This window comes from Dromiciops gliroides, chromosome 4 (genome assembly GCF_019393635.1).
Source record: "Dromiciops gliroides isolate mDroGli1 chromosome 4, mDroGli1.pri, whole genome shotgun sequence".
In the NCBI taxonomy this organism is placed as follows: Eukaryota; Metazoa; Chordata; class Mammalia; order Microbiotheria; family Microbiotheriidae; genus Dromiciops; species Dromiciops gliroides.
Window position 1 is genome coordinate 435,339,362 of NC_057864.1, and position 23,895 is coordinate 435,363,256.

Below are 23,895 nucleotides of genomic sequence, written 5' to 3' on the forward strand. Positions count from 1 at the left end.
GGGGATATCCATTTAAAAGGCAGTCAGTAATATGGAAATGTTTTGCACGACTACACATGTATAACTTGTCTTCTTAAGGGGGGGAGGAAAAAATTTGGAACGCGAAGTTTTTAAAAGTGTTAAAATTGTTTTTACACATAATTAGGGAAAAAATAAAATGGTAAATAAACAAAACAAAAATACTCCTATCATAGGATACTGGAAAGGTAGGAGGGGGGCCCTGTTATAAAAAAGCTCTTAATGCCAAATAGTGAATTCTAGATTTGATCATGCTACTGGGAGGAAGTGGGAAGAGACTTGGTCAGACCTGCTCTTTAGAAAGATTAATTTGACTGCTAAGGGAAAAGTTTTAAAACAAAATAAAACCTCAGATTATAAGTAAAATTTGATTAATTCTGACTTTGCTAGTTAGCAGTTTATATTCTGCACAAGGGCCGTCCTGAAGTTTCCCTTAGCAATTTTATGTGATGAAAGTATTTGCACCAAATACAAAGGATTTCAGGGAAGACGTTTTAAACTACTTTCAGAGAACTCGCGATCTTGAAGTAGGGTCCCTTCCGTACTATCTATTTGCATATAAATATTTGTTGTGCTATTACTAGCCATTTTTATGATTTACTTAAAGCAGATTAACACCTAAGGAATTCGACCTTGCAGCATTTCTTTTTATCAGTTTCGGTATTTTGACCTTGCAGCATTTCTTTTTATCAGTTTCGGTATTTTAAGTCTCATTTTTTTCTTTAAAGGTAACATCTTTTTTGGTGATCTGGGCTTCACTAGTTTGATTTTCAAATTCTGGAGGGGGCAGGAGCCCAGGGTGGCGTAGCCCTTCTGGGAACACGAATTTCTGGAACGCTTTGGGACTCACTAACTGCCGCCGCCTCCCCCCGCCCCCCCCCCAAAAAAAGTGGGGTAAAAGCCTAAGATTTCCACGTCGAGGCCAGGGCTCACTTCTCCGAAGAAGTGACAGCGCCCGAGATGTGGCCGAGGGCCGGGCCGGGTACTGCAGGAAGGGCCCCGGATCCCAGTTCGGGTACTTACTCCCTGCGGGGCCCGCCTTCCAGTCCTCTCCAGGACTGGATGACTGACCCTAAGGCTCCCTTCCGGTCCCGGGACGGGAAGGGATAATCCCCTGTAATTCAGGAGACTCCCAGGCCTCAGAAAGGTCAGGCCCAGGCACTAGCCTCCAGCAGGCTTACCGGCCCGACTCCCAAGCAATTACTAGAGCTTCCAACAATTCAGAAAGGAGCGCGGGAGGGGTAGGCTCACTAGGCAAACTTTTTCTCCACTCCCCCCCTCCCCCGGAAGCCTCCGATTGGTCCCGAGTTTGACTTGGAACGTCGGGACGTGCTCACGTCACTTCCGCTCGGATACGCCATTTTGTTCCCAGGGGCAGTTGGCGGAAGAGATCGTGCTCCCCGGTCGCTGCTTGCCTTGTTCCGGGAGTTGCTCTGGCCCGCGTCCCAGTTCCCAGCTTCGGCGTGGGGTTCCCTCCACCAGTATCCCCTCACCCCGCCTTGGCCGGGGCGGAACAGCGAGGGGGCCCCCCGCTCCAGCCGTCGGCGTTCCATGGAGTAGGGTCCCGGACCGTTGTGCCGAGCATCGAGAGCGAGCGGCCGAGCTTTGCCGCGCCCCCACCCCCTCCTCCCCCTCCCTTCCTGCTGCTCCTTCCTGCCCTCCCCGCCGCCTTCCGCCGCAACATGGCGAACAACAGCCCGGCGCTGACAGGCAGCAACTCGCAGCCGCCGCCGCAGCACCAGGCAGCCGCCGCTGCGGCCCAGCAGCAGCAGCAGTGCGGCGGCGGCGGCGCCATTAAGCCCGCCGCCTCAGGCAAGCAGGGTAATGTGCTGCCGCTGTGGGGCAACGAAAAGACCATGAACCTGAACCCCATGATCCTGACCAACATCCTGTCGTCGCCCTACTTCAAGGTGCAGCTCTACGAGCTCAAGACCTACCACGAGGTGGTGGACGAGATCTACTTCAAGGTACGGGGCTCCGAGGCCCAGGCCCGGGCCGGGGGGCGGGGGGCGGGGGGCGGGGGCCGGGGCCGCGCGGGGCCGAGGTCCGCAGGTCGGGCCGGGAGGGGGGAGGAGAGCGCGGGGCCGGGGCCGCTGCCCCGCTTCCCTCCCCTCCCGCCCCGCCAGCCGGCGGCCCTCGCGGCTGCGGCCGCCGCCGGGGCGGGGTCGGGCAGAGGCCGCCCGCCCTCCCTTCGATTCAGGCTTTGGGGCCTGGACAATCTTCCTCCGCCTGCCTCCTCCCCGCCACCCCAGCCTGCCCCCGGACCCGGTATCCGGGTAACGCCGATCCCCGGGGTGGGGGGGGAAGAGGAGCGGGGACGGGGGGGGGGGCAGTAACTCGATCCTCCACCTAACCGCTCTCGGTGATTCCTTTGGACGCGGAACCTCGCCGCGCCGACGCGGCTCTAGGCTCGGCCACTCCGGGTCCGAGGGCTTCCGATCCCCGTTTGGGCCCCCACCGCGGGTTTTCCCGGAGCCCTGGAGCTAACCTGGACGTGGGGTCTGATCAGAATCGAGGGGTGGGGGGCAAAGGGCAGGGCAGGAGGCCCGGAAATGGACCCCGCAGGAGCCGGAGTCGCCGGGGCACGTGAAGCAGCCCCGCGTGTAGTTGAGGTAGTAGAGGCTCGGCCGGGCCCTGGGCTTCAGCGGCAGGGTCGGTGCTGGCTTGGCTGTCTTGGGGCGATGACCTGGCGCCTCCTCACTGCACTCTTGTCTCAGTTCTTGTTTCGTTAGCAGGATTGACTCAGTCTTGCAGCGAGGCTCGGAGCAGCCCAGGGTCGCAGGTAGAGGTATGCACTATTAATCATCCTCAATCACCTTTAATGCATTTCCCCGGCTAAATGAACGACTCTTTAGACTGGTTACTTGACCCCTGGTTTGGGTTCCTCTCACCCTCGAGACTTAGGCCTACTACCCACCCCAGAGCTGTGCCTCTTTTTAAGGCTAGATATATATATATATATATATATATACCATATGTCGTCTAGAAAATAACTTCCAGGCTTGTTTAAGAAAACACGCTTACTGCTAGGCTTAGTAGCCCTTTTAAATATTTTAAAAAGAATATTTAGTGGTTATTTTGGTTTACTTTAAGTGACTTGTAAAAATCACTTAGACATTAAGAGAAATGTGTGTTGAGCAGACCGTTTCTATTTGTCTATGGGGAGGTTATTTAGCAAAAAGGTTTTAACATGTTTTCTTAGTTTTTCCACTTGACGAGTGTTAAAAAGCCAAGATATTAGTTATTTGATATTTTTAGACTCGTGCATTGAGGAATACATGTGCAGCTTTAGGGAGATAAGGAGTATGCTTTGCAGAGGTGTTCTCTTCCCGAGAATAATCTCTATTACTAGTCTGTTGTGGATTCAGTTATGGTTTTATAAACCAGAACTTTAAAAAAAAAATTTACAAGGTAAGCAGTTTTTCCAGTGTGCCATTAGTACTGTAATAGTATGGGAGAATGCATGTGTACTTTTATCTTCATTTATGACACCATTGCTATTTTTAAAAATTGAAACCGGGGTTATATAGCATTCCTTGTATTCTGTTTTTGCTAAAGAATTTGTTCAGATGTATGTGCTAGTAATAATAATAGATGAGATTTATATAAAGTACGTTAAGGATCAGATGGAAATATGTAGGTTTGTATGTTTTATAAATAGTAAATCCCAAGGATTCACTCTGACACTGATTGAAAATTCTTTTATAAAATTAAAAGTATAATTATCAAAAGTCCTAATCAAATGATCCCCAAAAGAAAGATTTAAAAGCATAATAGAATTTATGCTGGATATTCACACCATGCCAGTTGGTGTTAAACTGGACTTCAATATTCTTTGGGCAGAATAAAATGGTTACACGTTGGAAAAGGGAAATGAAAAGTAAGCAGTGTCCTACAATAGAAAGATCACTGGATTTAGAATAAAGAAAGCTGAATGTTGGTGATCCCTCTGCCACCATCTAGCTTTGTGTCCTTGAGCTAGTCACCTAATCTTTCTTAATCTATTTTCTTCTCTATAAAATAAGAAGAAATCATCGGTCCACCTCTTCCCATTCCCAGCCACACACCCTCACGACCCTTCCAGTTTAGACATTGCATAAAGGTACTTTCAGGTGCCTTATAACACTAGACACTGATGACAAGCTTATATTGATCAACAAGGAAATATTTGCAGGTAGATGTTCTTTAGGACAAAGTCACTGAAAAATGGTTTTTAAGGTAATTAATGATGGTTAAAAACATGGTACTTAGGGTTGACATCAATATGTTAAAAGAACAGAGCCATTTACCTTTGAAGCACCATGTGAGAAACAAAAATAGATCTTAATCTACCTAAGAAACTTCTTGGGTTGTGACTTATTAAAGCTAACACTTTCTTTCCATTGTTGGTAGAGAAAATATTTTTACAGAATATCTGCAATACTATAAGTGCTATGACATGGTGAAGAGTAATAAAAAGTGTGACCAAAAATGAGTCCCATTACTTTATAATGTAGAATGTGATTTATTACTTTAGTAAAACTTGGTACAAAAGTAGAATTAAATCGTCATACAACTTAGTGAAGCTTAGAAAATAATGTGATTGAAAGAGGATCTCTTAGTTCAAATCTTCCTTGTCACTACCTGATTAGGTAGCCTCTAAGGGAAGGGAGAGCCTTTACTAGTCCTATATCTATAATCCTATCTAAATTAAAACTTAGCCTTTGCTTCATATAAAGCCCAAAGTATATGTGTTTTTCCTAAAATTTGTTTATTTGTATACAAATTAATACTGTCTTTTAATAGTTAACAGCAACAGGTCTTTGTGATTTGTGTTAAAGTTAGGGGTTCAATTTTTTAAGTAAAATTTTACCTGAAGCAAAGTTTCCTTTGATATATATACATATAATAGTGGAACTCAAGATTGCATCCCTAAAATGAGATCTTTTTGAAAGGAAAACTATTATAGGTAAACACAGAAAACTTAGATTGATTATAGACTATACACAGCTCTTATACAAGGTGAATTGTATGGAAAAGTATGGCTTTTATCTGAAACTGGAATGTACATTTTCATGTATTTTGTGAATCTATGGTGTAATTAGTAACAGTCTGACAGTTTGTACAGGGGTTTTGGTTTGGGGGGGGGGGGGAGTTTGCATGTGTACTTTTGCTCCAGAAACGTATTGAATTATAATAAGCGTGAATTTAATTTCACTGTCATTGTTTGGGGTTTAATTTGCTTTAAGAGCTCATTGTGATTATTAGAGTCAGTCTGTGAGACTGTTGTGTGATCACCTAAGTGGTGATTGCAACAAATTCAAATAAGTTTCTTAATTTACGATATAGTTTTGAGTATAGAAACCTACCAACCACAGAATTTTGGATATCACTCACTCTTCTAAGCTACAGACTTTATGCTTTACAGGCATAAAAACGAAACATTTTGTGCTTTTACTACTGCTCTACAATAAATGACCTGACCCCTTGTATATTGTGGGCCTGTGAATATTAGCAAAGCTGCTTTTATAATTTATTTTAAGCTATTTTTGTATAGTCAGGGTTCTATTTTAGGTAGTCATTTTGACATTCTTTTAAAAATTAAATTTCTTTTAGAGATATTGTACTTTATTCATAGCTATAAGAGGAAACAATTTTGTCCAATCCTAAAGTAGATACAGTTTCCAAAGGCATTTGGAAGAGCTGCTGTGTTAATAGTTTTGGTTTTCTTTTATCAGACCTTTAAGTTTAAAGAATGAATGTTGTGATAGTTACCTTCTTGATATTTCCAGGTCACACATGTTGAGCCATGGGAAAAAGGAAGCAGAAAAACAGCAGGCCAGACAGGGATGTGCGGAGGGGTAAGTAGAAGTACGTGCATTCTTAAGTTTTTCTGTCTGGTGACAAATTTTAAATTTACATATTACAAGTAAAATATAGGCCTTTGTATCAGTTAGTTGATACACAGGTAGCAGTTCTTAAAGAGAAAAATCTGAATACAAATGACTAGTAGAGTTAGAAAATAAAGCAGTATGACTCTTTCTCCCTCATAGTTTTTTTCTGCCAAGACTGATACCTGCCATTATTATCTAGACCATGGATTCTTAACCTTTTTTGTCTCATGGACCCCTTTGGCAGTCTGCTATGGACCCTTCTCAGAGTAAGAGAATATATTTGTTGCCCACATTCATAAATGAAAGAAATTACAAATTTAGAAAGTGATGAAAACAAGGAAGTAAATTTTTCCCCCTAAGTTTTGAAGAATCCCTGAAATCTATCCAAGACCCCAGGTTAAGAACCCTGATCTAGGCAGACACAACCTTTTGGTGTTAACTATTGATGCTCATTCTCTTATCTCCCTCCCCTCCTTCCAAGGTTCGAGGTGTTGGAACAGGAGGAATTGTTTCTACAGCTTTTTGCCTGTTATACAAGTTATTTACTTTGAAACTCACTCGAAAGCAAGTGATGGGTCTCATAACACATACAGATTCTCCATATATTAGGGCCCTTGGATTTATGTATATAAGGTGAGCACTCATTCATTATATTTACCAATCAGTACATCATTGTTAAATAGCATACATTTATAGTCTTTTGTAATTCCAGGTACACACAGCCCCCAACAGACCTTTGGGATTGGTTTGAATCCTTCCTTGATGATGAAGAGGTATGTCAGCAAGGGTAATAAATTGTTTTCTTCTGATTTCTATGTTGTTTTTTTAATACTTTATATTTGAGTTTTGTATTGTAGACTTTCTTCCATTTAAATGTACTATAATTAAGTATTTTGAAAATATATCCCTTAAAAACATGTTACAATTAGTTTTTAAATCTTAGGTTAAATTCTTAAAAGTAGTTTTGTTATTTTGAAGTTTATCTCATATAACATAAATTGCCATCTCAGAGCATGTGAGAACAATCTGATTAAAATGTTTAAACTTTAAATAATTTTAAGTTTTGTTGGTCCTTGTTTATTTTTCATTTTAATAGCCCTTATGCTTAGGAAAGTGTAAACTTTTGGCTAAGAAATGATTTGTTTTTGAGGTAGTCCATTCTTTAGAGATTCTAATTGCTGCTTTTAATAACATTTCTTAAGTTTCACTTAGGGCCCCCCCCCCCAACTTGTTTTTTCCAGCAACTGTATGTTTACATTTATAAAATCAGAGTTCAAAAAACTTTATAATTTTTTTAATCCTAAATTTAGTATTCTATCCTAGATTGGGTTAAAGGTACCTTGAAGTTACTTATTTACCCTGGGCACCCTACTGCTTTAGAGTTTAATAACATGTATATGGTTTTTTTGTTTTTGTTTTACCTAGCAAATGGTGAGTTCTGGAAGACTTGAATGTTCAGTAAATAATTGTTGAAGGAAAAGTTCTGTTCCCTATGATTCTACTGACATTCCTGTAGAGCAGCTTCCTGCTGTATCCATGTGCTTAATTTTTTTTTTAACATCTTCTGTAATGTTTGTGAACAAACTAACGTGAATTAGATAGGTCTTTTTGCAATTTCCTTTTCCTGAATTCAAAAGAAAACAATATATTTCTCACTAAAATCTTGATACTTCCATCTGTTATTTTATGAATTATCCTTAATTCATACACCCTATTGTGCACCTAGGCAACTATCAGTCTTGCCCAGATTGCTGCTTTAGTGAGAACTTTTCCATTTATTTTTGCTTTTCATCATGTGTATAGTGCATATCAACAGATTTCAGTCATTTTTTTTTGTTTTGTTTGTGTATTTGTTTTAAGCTGCCAAAAGTGAGGAACTTGTTAGTGTTGGGACATAATCACAACCTCTTATGGCATAGTTTACCTTTTAATAAATATTTCACTTGGAGAGTCTTTCTCCCTTTCCCCTTGAAAGGCATGGCCCCGTAACCTTGATAATCTGTTACCTCTACCTGTTTGTTACTGAATGCTTCTCTTAAATCTGTTTTTATTGTATACACGTGTCTGAGGTGCTCTGTTTAAGCTAACGTATTGTTTTCTTCTTTAGATATCTGCAGCGATTATATTTGGAAATACTGTATATCTGAACACTTAAATGTGTGTGAGTGCAAGCAGTTTTACCTTTAGCTCTTGTTTTCCTGTTTAGATAACAAATCTCACTTTCCTTGTGTGCTTGCACTATAGGTTTGGGACTGACAATAGCTGACTAACATGTCCTGAGCTGTGAGAGGGCATAGCAAGAAGGCCTTCATGCGGTAATGACCCTTTTCAGAGACAATGGTCATCATGGATTATGCGTTTCCAATTATTTGTTCATTTATTTATTTTTTACATAACTCTAAATTAGAAACCTCACTGCTTCATGGCAGTTGGTTTGCTATTGCTTCCAATTTTGTTAGGATTTCATTTTATATTAGAACTTTTTATGACCCATTTAGACAGGAATTACCTGAAGCAGTCCATGTATAGCTAGGACACGATGCTAGGTTTGATTGTGTGCAATCATATGTCCACAGAATCACTTTTAGGAATATATACTTAAATTATGTGGGCTTTAAATTTAAGGCAAGATTGTTCCACATATCCGAGTAATAAAAGGCTTTTGCATTCCTGTTCACTGAGATCAGGCCCCATTAAACCCAGGAGGCTGCAGGGTTTGTGTTCACCTGCATGCACATACTAAGCTTTAGTGTCTTACTTGTATCTTTAATAATCAAGTTAGAAAGGTACACACATTGGAATTTCTCCTAGACCTTTAAAAAAAAAAAGTACTTGAAATTTCAAAAATGGTAATAAGTTTTGTAGTGCTCATTTATATGGTAAAAAATACCCGCTTTTGACCATTAGGGTGTCTTTCTTTGTGTTTTTGTAGGACCTGGATGTGAAGGCTGGTGGAGGCTGTGTAATGACCATTGGGGAAATGCTTCGTTCTTTTCTTACCAAATTAGAGTGGTTTTCTACTTTATTTCCAAGAATTCCTGTTCCAGTTCAGAAAAATATTGATCAACAAATTAAAACAAGACCTAGAAAAGTCAAGAAGGATGGGAAGGAAGGAATTGAAGAAATAGACCGACATACTGAACGTAGACGTTCAAGGTATATGCTTATTTCAGAATTCACATTTGTCTTCTTAATTTAGTATGTTGATTCAACGCTAGATGTACCTGTAAAGCATACATAAAGATGCATGTCTATTCTAATGACTGCTTTATACAATTAGAAACCTATTACCTTTAATTTTTTCCCTAAAAATTATTTTCTAGTTAATTTCAAGGAGCAGAGTAATTATGTGACTTTGAATATGAATAAGCACTTGTAACTTTACCTTTATGCAACTTTGTGTAGTTTTGAGTATGCTGAAAGAACTTAATATGTAAAGGAACTCTGGTGAATGTTTTAAGTATTGTAATAGTTTATATAACAATGAACTTTTATTTCTTTTTGAACTGTTAGGTCACCAAGAAGGTCATTGAGCCCAAGACGGTCTCCAAGAAGATCCAGAAGTAGAAGTCATCATCGAGAAGGCCACGGTTCTTCTAGTTTTGACAGAGAACTAGAAAGAGAGAAGGAGCGGCAGCGACTAGAACGTGAGGCCAAGGAGAGGGAAAAAGAAAGGCGAAGATCTCGAAGCATAGATCGTGGGCTAGAGCGCAGGCGGAGTAGGAGCAGGGAGAGGCACAGAAGTCGCAGCCGGAGTCGTGATAGAAAGGGAGATAGGAGGGACAGAGATCGTGAGAAAGAGAATGAGAGAGGCCGGAGAAGAGACCGAGATTATGACAAAGAAAGAGGCAGTGAAAGAGAAAAAGAGAGGGAAAGGTCAAGAGAGCGGAGAAGTAGGAGTGAGGTAGAAGAGAAGAAGCATAAAGAGGACAAAGATGAAAAGAAGCACAGGGATGACAAAAAAGATTCCAAAAAAGAGAAAAAACATAGTAGAAGTAGAAGCAGGGAAAGAAAACATCGAAGTAGAAGCCGAAGTAGAAATACAGGGAAGCGTAGTCGAAGCCGGAGTAAAGAAAAAGCAAGTAAACATAAAAATGAGAGTAAAGAAAAATCAAATAAACGAAGCAGGAGTGGCAGTCGAGGAAGAACTGGCAGTGTTGAAAAGTCAAGAAAACGGGAACACAGTCCCAGTAAAGAAAAATCGAGAAAACGTAGCAGAAGCAAAGAGCGTTCTCACAAACGAGAGCACAGTGATGGCAAGGACCAGTCTGACAAACAGGATCGCCGGAGGAGCCAGAGTACAGAGCGAGAGAGCCAAGAAAGGCAGCCTAAGAACAAAGATGAGACTGTGTGAAGTTTTGGGGGTTTTATTCTTTTCTTTCTTTCTTTTTTTTCTTTTGGTTTATTTTGTAAAAGTGGATCACATTGAATCCTATAAATGTTTGATTAAATCCTGCTTATTTTTCTTCCTTAAAGTTGAGATTGTGCAGTAGTTACGCACTCTTCAACCTTATATATAGGCTGCAGATTTTCATTTCCCATTTTGTGTAGGGAAGTGCCTTTGTAATCCCATTTATTGCATTGACGTTTCCATCCATTTGTTGAGTTTAATTCATGATGCAATGATTGTTCTTGCATTTTTATTGTTCATTGTTTTTGAAATGTACAGTCTGTACATATGTCCTGAAAATGTTTTAATTCCTTTGGCATGGTTGCCATGTTGGTTAAATTTGTATAAGGCAATAAACTGCCACTAATTCTACTTTTGTTTTGTAGATGTGGGATTATGGTTTCTGTACTGAAGTTAGCATGGCTGTGCTTTGCATAATAGGAACTGAAGACTTTCAGGATGAGTCTTGAATGTGTATTATAACAGAAATATTTATGTGCATACAATGTACATGAAATCTAGGATTATTTTTTTGTTTGTTTGTTGTATCTTCCCTTGGAAAGCTCTTTTTAAAATGTATTACATTTAGATTCCTGACAAAGCTACCGTTAGTGTGTATTTTTGAGAGTTTATCAATTTCTGATGCAGGGTTTTAAATAAGGCTGCAATTTATTTAGTAGTCCCTTTTAGAGTGGTACCTCAAAGGGACATAGTAGTAAGCCCGGAATTTATTCACCTCGTTTTCTTTTCTTTTTTTTTTTTTTGGAAATTTTTCATGTCATGTAACCTCTTTTTTTTTTTTCTTTAATGCAGTCTCAGATTTTTTTTTTTTTAATATTGAAGGAAAAAAATATGCCAGCAGCCTAGCATTCTTGCAGCAAACCCTACATATTAAACCCATATGAGAAGAGAGGGAGGGAAAACTTGGTAAAGAAACAGATTCAAGCCTCAAGCTTCCAAAGCATTTTTTATAAATGGAAAAGTATTTAAATTATGAGATACCTTGATAGTGTCCTTTTTTAAAAGTCATAACATGTTTTTTATCAATACTGACAATTGCTGTTTGAGTTTGAGAACTTCATCTAGAAGAGAGAAGTATTAAAGTAATGCTATAATGCATTATTAAAGAATCATCAGTCAGCAAATTATTTAATAGGCTGTTCTTATGACATGTATACTGATTGAGGAGAACCATCATGAGTCTGGAATAAACACTGGATTAAATCCTTTATTCTGGGTGTTGACTTTTCCCCCATCTGTTTTCACAAACATTCAAATGAGAATTTGTTAATGGTGGATCATTGTGAAACTTGAGTGAAGTAAGCCTTTAACTTTCTACAGTTTAGTAACTTTGCACTAACTAGCAAAAGAATGAGGAGGAAAGCACACCTGTGACTAAAAGCTTGAAATACTCTTTGCTGATTCTATGTATTAGCTTCTTTAGCCTATTCACAAGTCTAAAGCAGTTGGGGATGTGAATCACAATAGGAGTATGCATAATACATTACTCTTTGACTTTGCTCCTTTCTCCTCCCTCTCTATACCCTCCTACATTTTTTTTTACTATCTTTCTCTCCCCCCACCCCCCCCAAAAAAAAACCCAAAACAAAACAAAAAACACTTTTTTTGGCATTGTTTTAGAGCCTAGTCCATCCCTGGCGTTAAGCCAGAATAATGGTAATGTGGATGATTTTTAAATTACAAATTAAGAGATTTTATTATTTGATAAGCTATAATTTAATAATATGAAAAGTGTTCTGGATACAGTGCAAAAGTAAAAGGAGAGACAAAGCATATATGATTAGATCGATTATATAGTCGATTATGATCTGAATCAGCTAAGTGTTTAATCTTTAGATTGACACCATCTAATGTTGATTACATCCTATATCATTCCTCATTTGGAAAATAGTAATAATTTTCAGTCAAGAATGAATGACAAAGACAGTTCAAAGTCATATGTCTGACTTGTATAAATGTTAAGCTTGTATATAGTGTTTTGTACTTAGATCATAAGCGATTTTTCTATGTACTTCCATTTTATTGGCTGTAATGTAACTAGTGCTGTTTTCACTATGGTATCTATAATGGAAAGAGCACTGAATTTCACACATAAACCCTGGGTTTTAGGCCACTATGAGTGAAAAAGTAAGTTTCTTTGGGCCTCTTTTTTTAAAAAGCAGATTGAGAATGTTGGGCCAGATCTTTCCTGCTTTAGGATTTTTCTGCATGTATATAGTGATTTAAAAAATCAAGTGTTTCAGGCATTTTGGATGTCTGTCCAAAAATGTTACTCCAGCCATCTCTCAGCAAAATTTAGGCATCAATTAACTGCTCAAATTAATGGTGGGGGGGGGGGGTATAAATTATTTTAAGGAATCTGTTGATCCAAGTTGGATATACTGAGTTATATAGTTTCACTGGAACCTAGAGTTAAAGAAGTGTCTGCTATTTTCCTGTATAAAAAGATGGGAAAGTTGTATAGGTAGTTCCAAATTTGAAATAGGTAGATGGCAGAAGGTACTATGGGAGCATGCCTTAATACCACCATTCAGAAAAGGTTGTGGTATTTTCATTACAGTTTCCTTCAGTTAGAATCAGTTTTCAGGGTATGCTTTTTTTTCTATAGGGCTAGAGTGTATATACCATTATGCTACAGTTTAGAATTCTTCAGTTTGGTGATAAGGAACAGGAAATCTGAAAAAGCAAGGTGGGAAAGAAAGCTAACATTTCTTGATGTCATGAAAGAAAGATTGAGTGAAATTAAAGGTTTGAACTAGATAATTTTAGCTTGGGAAAAACTACAGTTCTAATCATTTAAGCGCTAGTGTTGTATCTGTAGAATATGTAACTCGCTAGGCTAATTTTGGACTATATGCATCAATCATAAATTGAAAGGCCCAATAATAATATTATAGATGTTCAGTAATCACATTTCTTAACTGTAGGTAAAGATCCAAAGTCTTCAAGGTGTAAGACAAACAAGTAGAAGCCTATTGTTGGCATGAAGTTGGGGGGGGGGAATGGGGAGGATTTAGCATGTCTAAATTTTGGTGCTACTTTTGAGTATAGTTTTACTTGATTCAGCATTGTAAATCAGTAGATGATGAAATGTAAGATTTAAATTTGGGGTGATAAGGACAAGAAAGTTCCCAATAGTTTTTGTGTTTCTGTTTGCTTTATTGTAATTTTAAAAGTCACAATCAAGGAACATTTATTATTGAGCCTTCAATATTCTTTGAAGGAAACGATCCATTTTGTCCTGTGCATTTAAATGATTCTAGTTATTACATACTGTGTAGTTGCTATGATTCACATTTTTTAAAGAGTAGTTTCCAGAAAGACTGGGGAAAGATACAGTTGTGAAAGTACTATTTCATTTCTCAGTCCTTTTCCTGCCTTATTTAGGGAATTTCTTTCATATAATTTAAACAGAGCCCATCTCACATTTTCAAATAACTTGTTACAACTTGGGTTTTCATCTTTTTGGAAAATGTTAACTTTGCGATTAAATTCCCTTCATTTGTTAGTGTCTCAAAATATTGTCATATAGTAAGTTTGTTGAGTGTTGCCCTTTTTAGCCGTATTTAAGTTTATGATTTAGTCCTTCTAGGGGGCTTTTTAATGCATTTTTTTCATTAAAATTAAAGGGGTTTTCACTTGTGATTAGAAATATTTATAAATATCAGTCAGTGTTTAGTAAAACTTAAAAGACAAGTGAAAGATGAGGTAGAACCAACTGTAAATAACTCGGTGTATTTAGGTTGCCTGAGGAACTCAAATATTAGGAAGAATTCTTATTGAAGGCACAGTGTAGACATTTTTGTAAATTGGCATGGAACATTTGTACCTAGCCACTTTGACATGACTCCATATTACAAAGTGTTATAGATCAATAATTGCCTCTGCTGTGTTGAATGAAATATGATCATTTTTATTTTGCCTTGAAAGGCAGGTTTGAAGCTAGGTTTGAATGGCTCATGATTGAGAAATCTGCATCATTTGAAATAACAAACTTTTTAATCGAGCTTCCCCATCCTGCTCCTCACCTCAGACTCTATTCCTATCTTCCAAACTGGGTTGCATCTCCTCTCAAAGGCAGGAGTAACCTTTTTAAACGTTTAAAAAGTGGTAAGAAAGAAAATTGTTTTTATTTTTTTAAAAGGCTTTCTTTTTCAACAAGCATTTATTAAGTACCTACTCACATCAGGCACTGTCTTACATCTGGTGCTACAATGGTACAAATAACAGTCCCCTGCCCCCTTGATGGCTAAAGTTAAACAAAATCCTGTTTTTCAAAAAGTACTTAAGTAGATCACAAGATTTATTGAATTTGGAAAGCCAGCTTGCACACTTGTAATTTATGCTCACATTGAATCATTATTACTATCCTTAATCCCATTCCCTCCCATCTCTTCTGGTACTTTTTCCAGTTGCTAAAATTGAATGTCTCCTCACTACCCAGCCTTAAAACTCTGGTCAAGCCTTTCCTATATGAAAACAAATTCCTTTAGTCCTGCTGTTACCTAAATTATTGACCTATCTTACTTTCACTGCCAACTTTTTGGAAATGCACAACCTGCCTCCATTTGGGGGAGGGGGGGGACAATGAGGGTTTTAAGTGACTTGCCCAGGGTCACACGGCTAGTAAGTGTCAAGTGTTATGAGGCTGGATTTGAACTCAGGTCCTCCTGAATCCAGGGTTGGTGCTTTATCCACTGCGCCACCTAGCTGCCCCTGCCTCCAATTCTAAAAGCTCTTATTGTAGTCATCTATTAGCTACTGTTATTCCATTTTATACTTTTTCTCAACTGCTATGGCACTGTATTCTAGATTTCTCTTCTGTAGCTTTGCCTGCTTTGGCTCTGCCCCTCTTCCATTCTGTCATTTTCACTTATACTTTCATCTTGATCTCATCCATTCCCATAGCTTCAGGCATCTTTTCCAGGCTTCAGCTCATTAATGACTGATAAAGGCTTGGTTAGGATGCTCTGAATTTTTGGCTGATGCAAGGTAGAAGGAATGGATAGTTAATATGGGTTACAGATCTAAAAATCTCAGCCCAGGCTAAATCTTATGATGGAAGTTTAATAGAAATGAATATGAAGTCTTGCACTTTGATTTCAAAAATAAAGTACAAGATAAGGCAAGTTTTTCTAGATAATTCATTTGTAAAAGCTGAGGATTTCGGTTGGATTGTAAGGTAAACATGAGTCAAGTGCATATGGGACTAGAACAGTGTTTTTAGTTGCGTTTTGTTGTACTTCGCCTAGATTGGACATCAGGATTATTTTGTTTTCAGCTCTTGTGTTCCACTATTTTTAGGCAGGACTCAGAAATAGAGCATCCAGGGATAGTATGGTAAAGGGCCTCAAGACCATGTATTGGTCGAAGGAACTAGAGATGGAGGACCTTTCAAGGACTTTCAGTGTTTATTAAAAGTAACTATGTTACCATGCACTGGAGATAGAAAAACTCAAAAAGTCTTCCCATGAGGAGTTTATAAAAGGACTAGATTTGGTTTGTTTATTGTCAGAGGGCACAATTCAAGTTGGTGGGTCTTAGATCTAGGGCTGGAAGGAACTTTAGAGACCATCCAATCCAAACCCATAATTTCACAATTGAACAAACTGGATAAATGACTTTCCAAAGGCCTTCAAGGTAGTAGGTAGCAGTTCTGAACTCAGGTTGCAATTGTACCACACTGCAAGACAGAGCTAACCCAAAGTGTACTGAGCTGTTGGGAGAGGTAGTAGGTTATGACTGGAGGTCCTCAAGTAATGGCTGGATGACCACTTGGATCTGTTTTAGAAAGGATTGTTATTCAAGTGTGTTTTGCCCTACATGTTTTTCTGAGGTTCTTTTGAGAAAAGTGACTCCTAAATGTAGGATTCTGTCTTCAACTTACACACACACACACACACACACACTTAATTGTAGCTGACATGCTCTAAAGTTTGAAAAACTATGCCAATCTCATTTGAGGCTCACAACAGACTGTGACAGAGGTGCTAGTCTTCCTCATTTTAAAGATTAACCTTTAAGCCTGGATTTCCATAAACAAGTTTTCACCACATGTTCCTTATTCCAAGTCCATCACTATATTCAATATGCCGTGCTGCAGCAACCTACCTGATGGGTTATTTACCTCACAAAGTTGTTAAGGAAAGTTGTATAGCACTTAAAGAATGAAGTAGGGATATTATGAGTATCGTATTAAATATCTGTTCTCCTGAACTGGCACCTCAGATGCCACTGACCTCAAAGTGAACTTCGATCCTAGACTCAGAAGAGGTCTTAGAAATCATCTAATCCATCTTGTCCCTTAATATAGGAGCTGCCTACAACATCCATAACACATGCTCATCCCAGTCTGTTTGAAGACCTTCAATGATGAACACTTTTTCCTGAATATATATCCCACTTTGGGGCAGCACTAGTTATTGGCAAGGTTTTTCTTTCTATTTGTCTCTGTAACTTAACACTGATTGCTCCTAATTCCGCTCTTTAGGGACAAATTCCGCTCTTTAGGGACAAGTAGAAGGCAGCTAGTCCCTCTTCTAGGTGGCAGTTCTTCAAATGCTTGAAAATAGCCATCAAGTCTTTTAATCGTTGCAAATTGCAACCCATGTGAGCTTTTAAAGCCAGCCTAATTCTAGTTCCTTTATAACCATAAATATACCATAAAGGATCTACTCACCATGTCAAAGACCTTCCTCTGCATCTTTTGACATTCTGTGGGTATCAGTGCAGAACTTGGGATATCCATACTTGCTCATTAAATGATTGGTCTACCTTTTCCAATCATATTCTTTGGATCATATTTCATACCCACTGTGCTTATACCTCTCTTACCTAAAACTACATCACCTAAAATCTTGATTCTTAAGAGACTGATCTGTTTGCAGCTTTATGGCAGCATTAGAATACTGACGTTAAAAAGATGGATTTTCATGTCGAGATCTTTGGAAGTGCAACATAATTTTCCATAAACTATCCCAACCCGACTCTACATTCTGTTCAATTCTACTCTCAGATCATTGTGTCTCTGCAGTTCATATCCTAGATCTACTGATGGACTAACTCAATGGACTGCCTATATATATATATATATATATATATATATATATATATATATATATATATATATATAAATTATGGGGTTGTAAATAGGGCCTGCAGTTCATTTTTCAAACCTGTAAGTCTCCTAGTTATTGGATATATTCTTATTCCCTTTAAGAATTCTGGATTGCCCTGACAGTCTCCGTTGGCTTTTGACTGTCAATAAATGTAAAGAGGTAGAGAAAGTAGGGGTGTAACTGATTTAAGTGTGGCACAGAATAGGAGCAATGAAAAACTTGTCAATTTGGAGAGTGGTTTACAGCTTCATCAGAACAGCCAAACTACTCACCACTTTCACCCTCAGCAAGGACCTGTTGAGTCCTGGAGAAAAGGTATACACAAGTGTGAAAGGTCAACTAGATCTTGATGCTGTGAGGAACGCCCCAGAGAGGACCCCTGATTCCTAAAGATAAGGTCATTAATAGATCTGTCATATTGAAGAAAGCTACTCTAAACAGATCTTTCACCAAAAACAAAACAGAAAACCCAAACAAAAGCAAAAAACTGTCCAGTATTTCAGACAGTTTAATTCTTGACTCTACTCTTTGATCGAACTTAAGCTTGGTATCCTGTACATATCCCACTGATTGACACCCTATTTCCTTTTTTTCTGCCCCAGTCTCCAAACTCCAATGTTTATCCCTCTTTCTGCTCTTCCTTCTGTCACACACTGATTAGGTCATCTGTGCGTGTGTGTGTGTGTGTGTGTATTATATCTTTACTCAGAATCTCAAAGTTGAAAAGCACCTCAGAGGTCATCTAATCTGACCTGGATGTACCCAGGAATACCCTCTCCAAACCTTCCCAACCAGGGGAATCCAGCCTCTTCTTGAAAACTTCCAGTGATGAGGAATTCACTAGATCCCTGGCAACTCTCTATTTTTTGACAATTCTGATTTTTAGGAATTTTGTCCTTATGTTAAGCCAAAACCAACTTCCCTGTCATTTCCACCTATTGCTCTTAGTTCTACTCTCTAGAGTCAAGCAAATCCAGTTTAATCCCTTTTTCTACTTTGCCTCTTTGCTGCAGGAAAGAGTGCAGATTCAGGAACATCACTATGACATAAAGACAAGTAAGACAGATGTACTTGAGTGTGAGCTGAATGGCAATTAAGGTTATCTGTGTATCAAGCCAATTTCAACAAGTATTTAGTAAGTGCCTACTATCTTAAAAGCATGCTGGGTACTGGGAATACAAAAACAACACATTCTAAAGTCCCTTTACCAAGTCCTCAAACCACCATAATTTTGGGACAAGACTATTCAGGAGATAACCAGTCCCATCATTACCTAAACCCTTGACCCTAAAATGAGCCATGTGTGAGGTCTGACTGGCCCTAGAGCACAAGTAGAACCCACTGGACACAACCTCTCCGATTTAATGTCTTTCCTTTTATCAGAAAGAGGTTGGGTGGAAGTTGCTGTAATTATACATGATTCATTTTCCTTCTAATTTGGTATTTGCTCTTTGACATCTTTTCTAATTAAGTAGTTCATGCTGAGCAAACAATTGACTGAAATAATTGCTGGGATGATGTATTGTTTGTTTGTCCTTTCCTGAAGAGGACCATGACATTGGGGTGATGTCATGAATTGCAGTGAACTAGTTTTAAGTAAGGGAGGGCTGTGCAAAGCTCACTCTCACCAGAGCCATCTGGGTCCAGTGACAAGCTACATATCAGGACAACTGGAGATGGTGCCGGATGTTTAAGTCAATTGGGGTTAAGTGACTTGCCCAGGATCACACAGCTAGTAAGTGTCTGCGGTAAGATTTGAATTCAGATTCTCTGTCCACTGCACCACCTAGCTGCCTTTGGGATGATGAATAAGCAGTTCCTGAAGGAAGAAATAGAGGTGAACAACTGCCTTAGGGAGTCAAATGAATAATTAGATGTAAACTAAAACAATTCAGAGGTACCTCTTTATAATCATCAGATTAACAAAGAATTTTCAATAGTCAAATTCCATGTTGGAATTGTGTAAGTGGGGAAACTTGTACAGTACACTACTCCACTGCCAGTATAGGTGTAAATTGGTGCAACCACTTTGAAAAGCAACCTAATCATTTCCAACTCACAGTGACCTTTGGCCCAATGATCACCGTTAAAGAACTATATCTTCAGGATTTTGTTTTGTTTTCAATACCTACCCATACAAAATGTTCATAGCTGCTTTATTTGTGATAGCAAAACCCTGGAAACAAGCCATAACTCCACCAATTGAGGAATGTTCGGATGAATCGGAGCATATGATGCCCCTGATAAAGTCCTCCTCTGATGTTTCATCACAGTGTTGGCATCACATTTGATTCTTGAAAGTTGTACTAATGAGCACAAGGTCCTACCAAGCCAGAAAGGCTTGGAGTATAGACCTGGTGATGGATGGACTCTGTTATCCAAGGACCAATCTTAACTAACTTTGAGGAGGCTGATCCCCAAACTGGCTTCGGGGTGATAGAATTTTGAGCCATAGCCACTCTGGGAAACCATTGACTAAGTTATAAAGATGGCAAGTTCTTCATCAGTGGAGGGAATATCCCCAACAAAATTTATCACAAGTTGCTGAAGTATGTGGAAGTAAATATATCAATCTAATGGAATATTATTGTACCATAAAAATGACAAATAAAAGGAATGGAAAGACACAAAACAATGCAGAGTGAAAAAAAAATCAAAAAAGCCAACAAAACAATGACAAAATCCAATAATGTACAAAGAAGAAAAAATTCAGAAAGGAATACAGAAATACTATTATTGTTATTTTGTACTTCACATTCACACTTTAAAAACAAATTGTAAATTATTTGAGTTTACTTATGGTTTTATAATTAAAATTTTGAAATATTTGTTTGTTAAGTCAATAAGCTTGTAATAAAAATTACTTAATTTTTTCCTGTCTATTAATCAATCAACAAACATTAAGAGTTTTCTATGAACTAGATTCTGGAGATAAAAAGACAAAAATGCTAAAAGTCTCCTCAAGTAGCTTATCTTTATTCTGACATGGGAACTGGTTTGGGGGCTGGCTCACCCAAAGAATTGGCAGGCTCACAGCAAATCATGTAAAATAGATTAGGAGAAAGAAATGCATGGCTGGGAGAGAGTCATGATGGAGACTCTCTCTGAATGGAAGGAGAGTTGACCTTTTTAACAATTACAAAGAAGGCTACCTTCTTTGCAAAAACTACCAAGGAAGGGGAATTCGGGGGTCAAGTGATGTACATATCTTGGTAATGTTCAAGTATGGAACTTGAATATCATTCATCTATGTTCCTTGCAGACCTTGATATGCTTATTGGTGTTTACATCATCGATAGTACTGTCTCCAAATATCCCTGGGTCTGCATGACCCCTAGTCTATGTGTTTTGGCAACATCACCTTTCTGAGGTGTGAAACAAGGATTGTTTTTCATTTCTGGAATCTTTGGTTTCCGTGTCTAAAGTTTAAGGATTGTTTTTCACTTCTGCTAAAGTTTAAGGTTTCTAAATTTCTTAGGGTCCCGAGTCTTACCATAATTCTATCTTAAGAACTCAATTTTACTTCTTGTAAGTTTGACCCTTTGCACATCCACCACCTTCCAACTCTCTTCCTGTTGAAAATATTAATGATTTATAGGCATGAGGAAAGTAATTTACAAGACTTGTTCTTTTGTAATTTCTGCATCCTGAATCATGTTTTTCAACACATTTTTAAATTCTCTTCCCCGGTGTCCTTCTTGTGCCCCCTTTGAGAATCTCAGGGATCTGAAAGGGAACTTAGAAGTTAGATTTAATTTATAGATGAAGAAAGTAAGACCCCAAAAGCTTCATAAGCTGTCCAAAGGACATACAGGAAGTAGGTAGTAGCATCTTAACAAGTTTTTTTATAGAATCTCTATTTCATCCTCTGACATGGCTATTGAATCATGTACTACAATTATCTTTATAGTCATGATCAATTAGCTTATGCTCAGTGTCACTGAGATAGATGACTGAGTGTTCCATGAGATTATTCTTCTTGTTGAGTTTGAGCACATGAAAACGCCAGCTCTGCCAATTCCTGCATAGTCCTTTCTGAGGAAAATCTGAAACTTCATCCTTCCATTTAGAGGCAAGTCCTTTAAATTTCCTGGTCTTACATATATAATGAGACCATCAGTATGGATAAGTTTAATTTTCTACAGTATTATGTTAAGTCATTGGTCAATGGACAAAAATTGCACATGAATTCCAGTGTTTTCAGGTAAAAATCTATGTTGGGGCAGTTAGGAAGTGTAGTGGATAAAGCACCGGCCCTGGATTCAGGAGGATCTGAGTTAAAATCCAGCCTCAGACACTTGACACTTGCTAGCTCTGTGACCCTTGGCAAGTCACTTAACCCTCATTGCCCCACAAAAAAAAAAATCTGTTAATACCCTGCATGACCCCCGTACAGTCCTCTCCAGCTATCATGGTGGAATTTGAAGGCAGGCAGACTCATAGGACTGAAGATCACTTTGTATTTTTGTTGGTTTCACAGACCATTGGGTCTAATAATGAATCTCATCAGACTTAGCTACCATAATCTTCATAAAGGAGACAGTTTTGTTACAAGGTTCACTCAAAGTCTTAGTCAAACCTATCAGAGACTACCTTCACAAGGTCATACCCTCCACACCCTGATAAGGCATTAGAGTAGGATTTTCATGGAGGAAAAAGTATTCTATCTCCATTTTATATGTTCCAACATAGCTTTTTTTTTTTTTTTTTAGTGAGGCAATTGGGGTTAAGTGACTTGCCCAGGGTCACACAGCTAGTAAGTGTTAAGTGTCTGAGGCCAGATTTGAACTCAGGTCCTCTGATTCCAGGGCCAGTGCTCTATCCACTGCACCACCTAGCTGCCCCTCCATAGCTTTAAAAGCATTCTATGGTGGGTTCAGCTGGAAGTGCCGAAAGGCAAAGACTGCAACGACCTATTTAAAGTCATGCCTAATTAGAGACCGGGTTTGAGAAGAGCTGTGCTTCACTCATGCAATGAGTTTAACTTGGAGAGTAAGACCACCATTGATCAGGAGGTTGCTACCAGGAGCATCCGCAGATGTCCAGGTAGTCATGTCAATATACTTCCATAGGGTGGAGAGGAATTTGTGTAGGGCCTAGCCAAGAACCTGACAGATGAACGTGGACTGCTGGCTGAGAGAACTTTATGATCATACTAACAACAACATTGTTATCATGCTGGTAGAGAACAAGAATAACCCACACCACCTCCATGCTATACTTACTCACAAGGCCTAAGTATTTTTGGAGAAAAACAAGTTGTGCTTTATTGAGATTTCTGCCTTGTTTTCAATCAATGTCAAAGAAGGCTTTAATAATATCCTCATAGAATACCTTCATACAAAGATAGGAAATGCTCCTAGATGCTCCATAGTTCACAATGGCCCTGAAGCACCCCGCACCCTCCCCCCTAAGTGGCAGAACAAAAAACTTACCCAAGGGTATCTGGTAAAGACTTGGGCAAAAACAGGGCCCCCAAGCCAGACCAGCTTACTCCTTTGAGAGTAACCATCCAGGTCCTCCAGAAAATTGTACCCTCCTTCACCTCTGTGACTCTAACATGTAAGCCCCCTGCTCACCACATCCACTTTATTATGTTATTATTACTCCTGACTCCAGGGCTGGTGCTTTATCCACTGTGCCACCTAGCTGCCCCCTAGAGATTCTTAATATCACAATATTGGTGTTCTGACTTTGATACATATAGAGGACAGTGTAATGACTAAAAATATGAGAGACATAGTTTCTTGGTAATTTAATCATTTTATGAATAATCTGATAGGTTATTAATAAAAGGATGATCTATTGGTCATCTCTCTCAGACCATAGATCCTTAATGGTTATGAGGTCACAGTTCATATACACTTCTAACTGCAGGAGATCCATCACATAGTAATCAAATCAAATTGATTGACATGATTTGAAGGTGTGTTATATTAAAATGAAGTTTGGCTTAGGTCACTCAACTCTTGGTGGAGTTAACATCAGAGAAAAAATGTAGACCCCCACCCAAGTTGATCAGAGCACAATAGTTTACACCTAGGTGTGATCCAGTCTCATCAGTAAAGTCTTTACCTCTCTAGATAAACTGATCTATCCCAACCCAAGATTCCTTTGATCCAGATGAATCCTGCTTTCAAGGAGAATTTATACCTTGGGTCCCTCAAGATATCAGTTATTAATAATTATTTCTCACAGCAGCAGATGTATTACTGTGGGTCCATGAAGTGGCTCAAAAGGATCAAGGTCTAAAAGGGAAAAGGACCCACATGTACAACAATATTTATAGCTGCTCTTTTTGTAGTGGCAAGGAATTGGAAATTGAGGCGCTGCCCATCAATTGGGGAATGGCTGAACTAGTTGTGGTATATGAATGTAATGGAATTCTATTGTGCTGTAAGAAATGATGAGCAGGTGGATTTCAGAGAAACCTGGAAGGACTTGCATGAACTGATGATGAGTGAGATGAGCAGAA

The 23,895-nt window shown here is 38.9% G+C and overlaps 2 protein-coding genes across 3 annotated transcripts in view; both read left to right on the forward strand.

The window, feature by feature from the left end:
* The first annotated feature begins 1,371 nt into the window (after positions 1-1,371).
* On the forward strand, positions 1,372-17,377 carry PRPF38B (pre-mRNA processing factor 38B). Of its 2 annotated transcripts, XM_044002559.1 has the most exons (6): positions 1,372-1,985; positions 5,790-5,858; positions 6,373-6,524; positions 6,604-6,664; positions 8,824-9,047; positions 9,405-17,377. In XM_044002559.1, the coding sequence occupies exons 1-6, from the start codon at positions 1,701-1,703 to the stop codon at positions 10,243-10,245; spliced, it is 1,632 nt and encodes a 543-aa protein (XP_043858494.1). In that variant the 5' UTR covers positions 1,372-1,700; the 3' UTR covers positions 10,246-17,377. The 2 variants fall into 2 exon arrangements, with proteins under 2 accessions (XP_043858494.1, XP_043858495.1); XM_044002560.1 differs by lacking the exons at positions 1,372-1,985; positions 5,790-5,858 and adding an exon at positions 6,104-6,157.
* Positions 17,378-17,630: 253 nt separating this feature from the next.
* The window catches only part of FNDC7 (fibronectin type III domain containing 7), a 52,257-nt gene continuing 45,992 nt past the window's right edge, over positions 17,631-23,895 (forward strand). Inside the window, 2 exon segments of the mRNA XM_044003532.1 lie at positions 17,631-17,774; positions 18,434-18,497. Of these exon segments, the coding sequence (XP_043859467.1) occupies positions 17,631-17,774; positions 18,434-18,497 (208 nt within the window).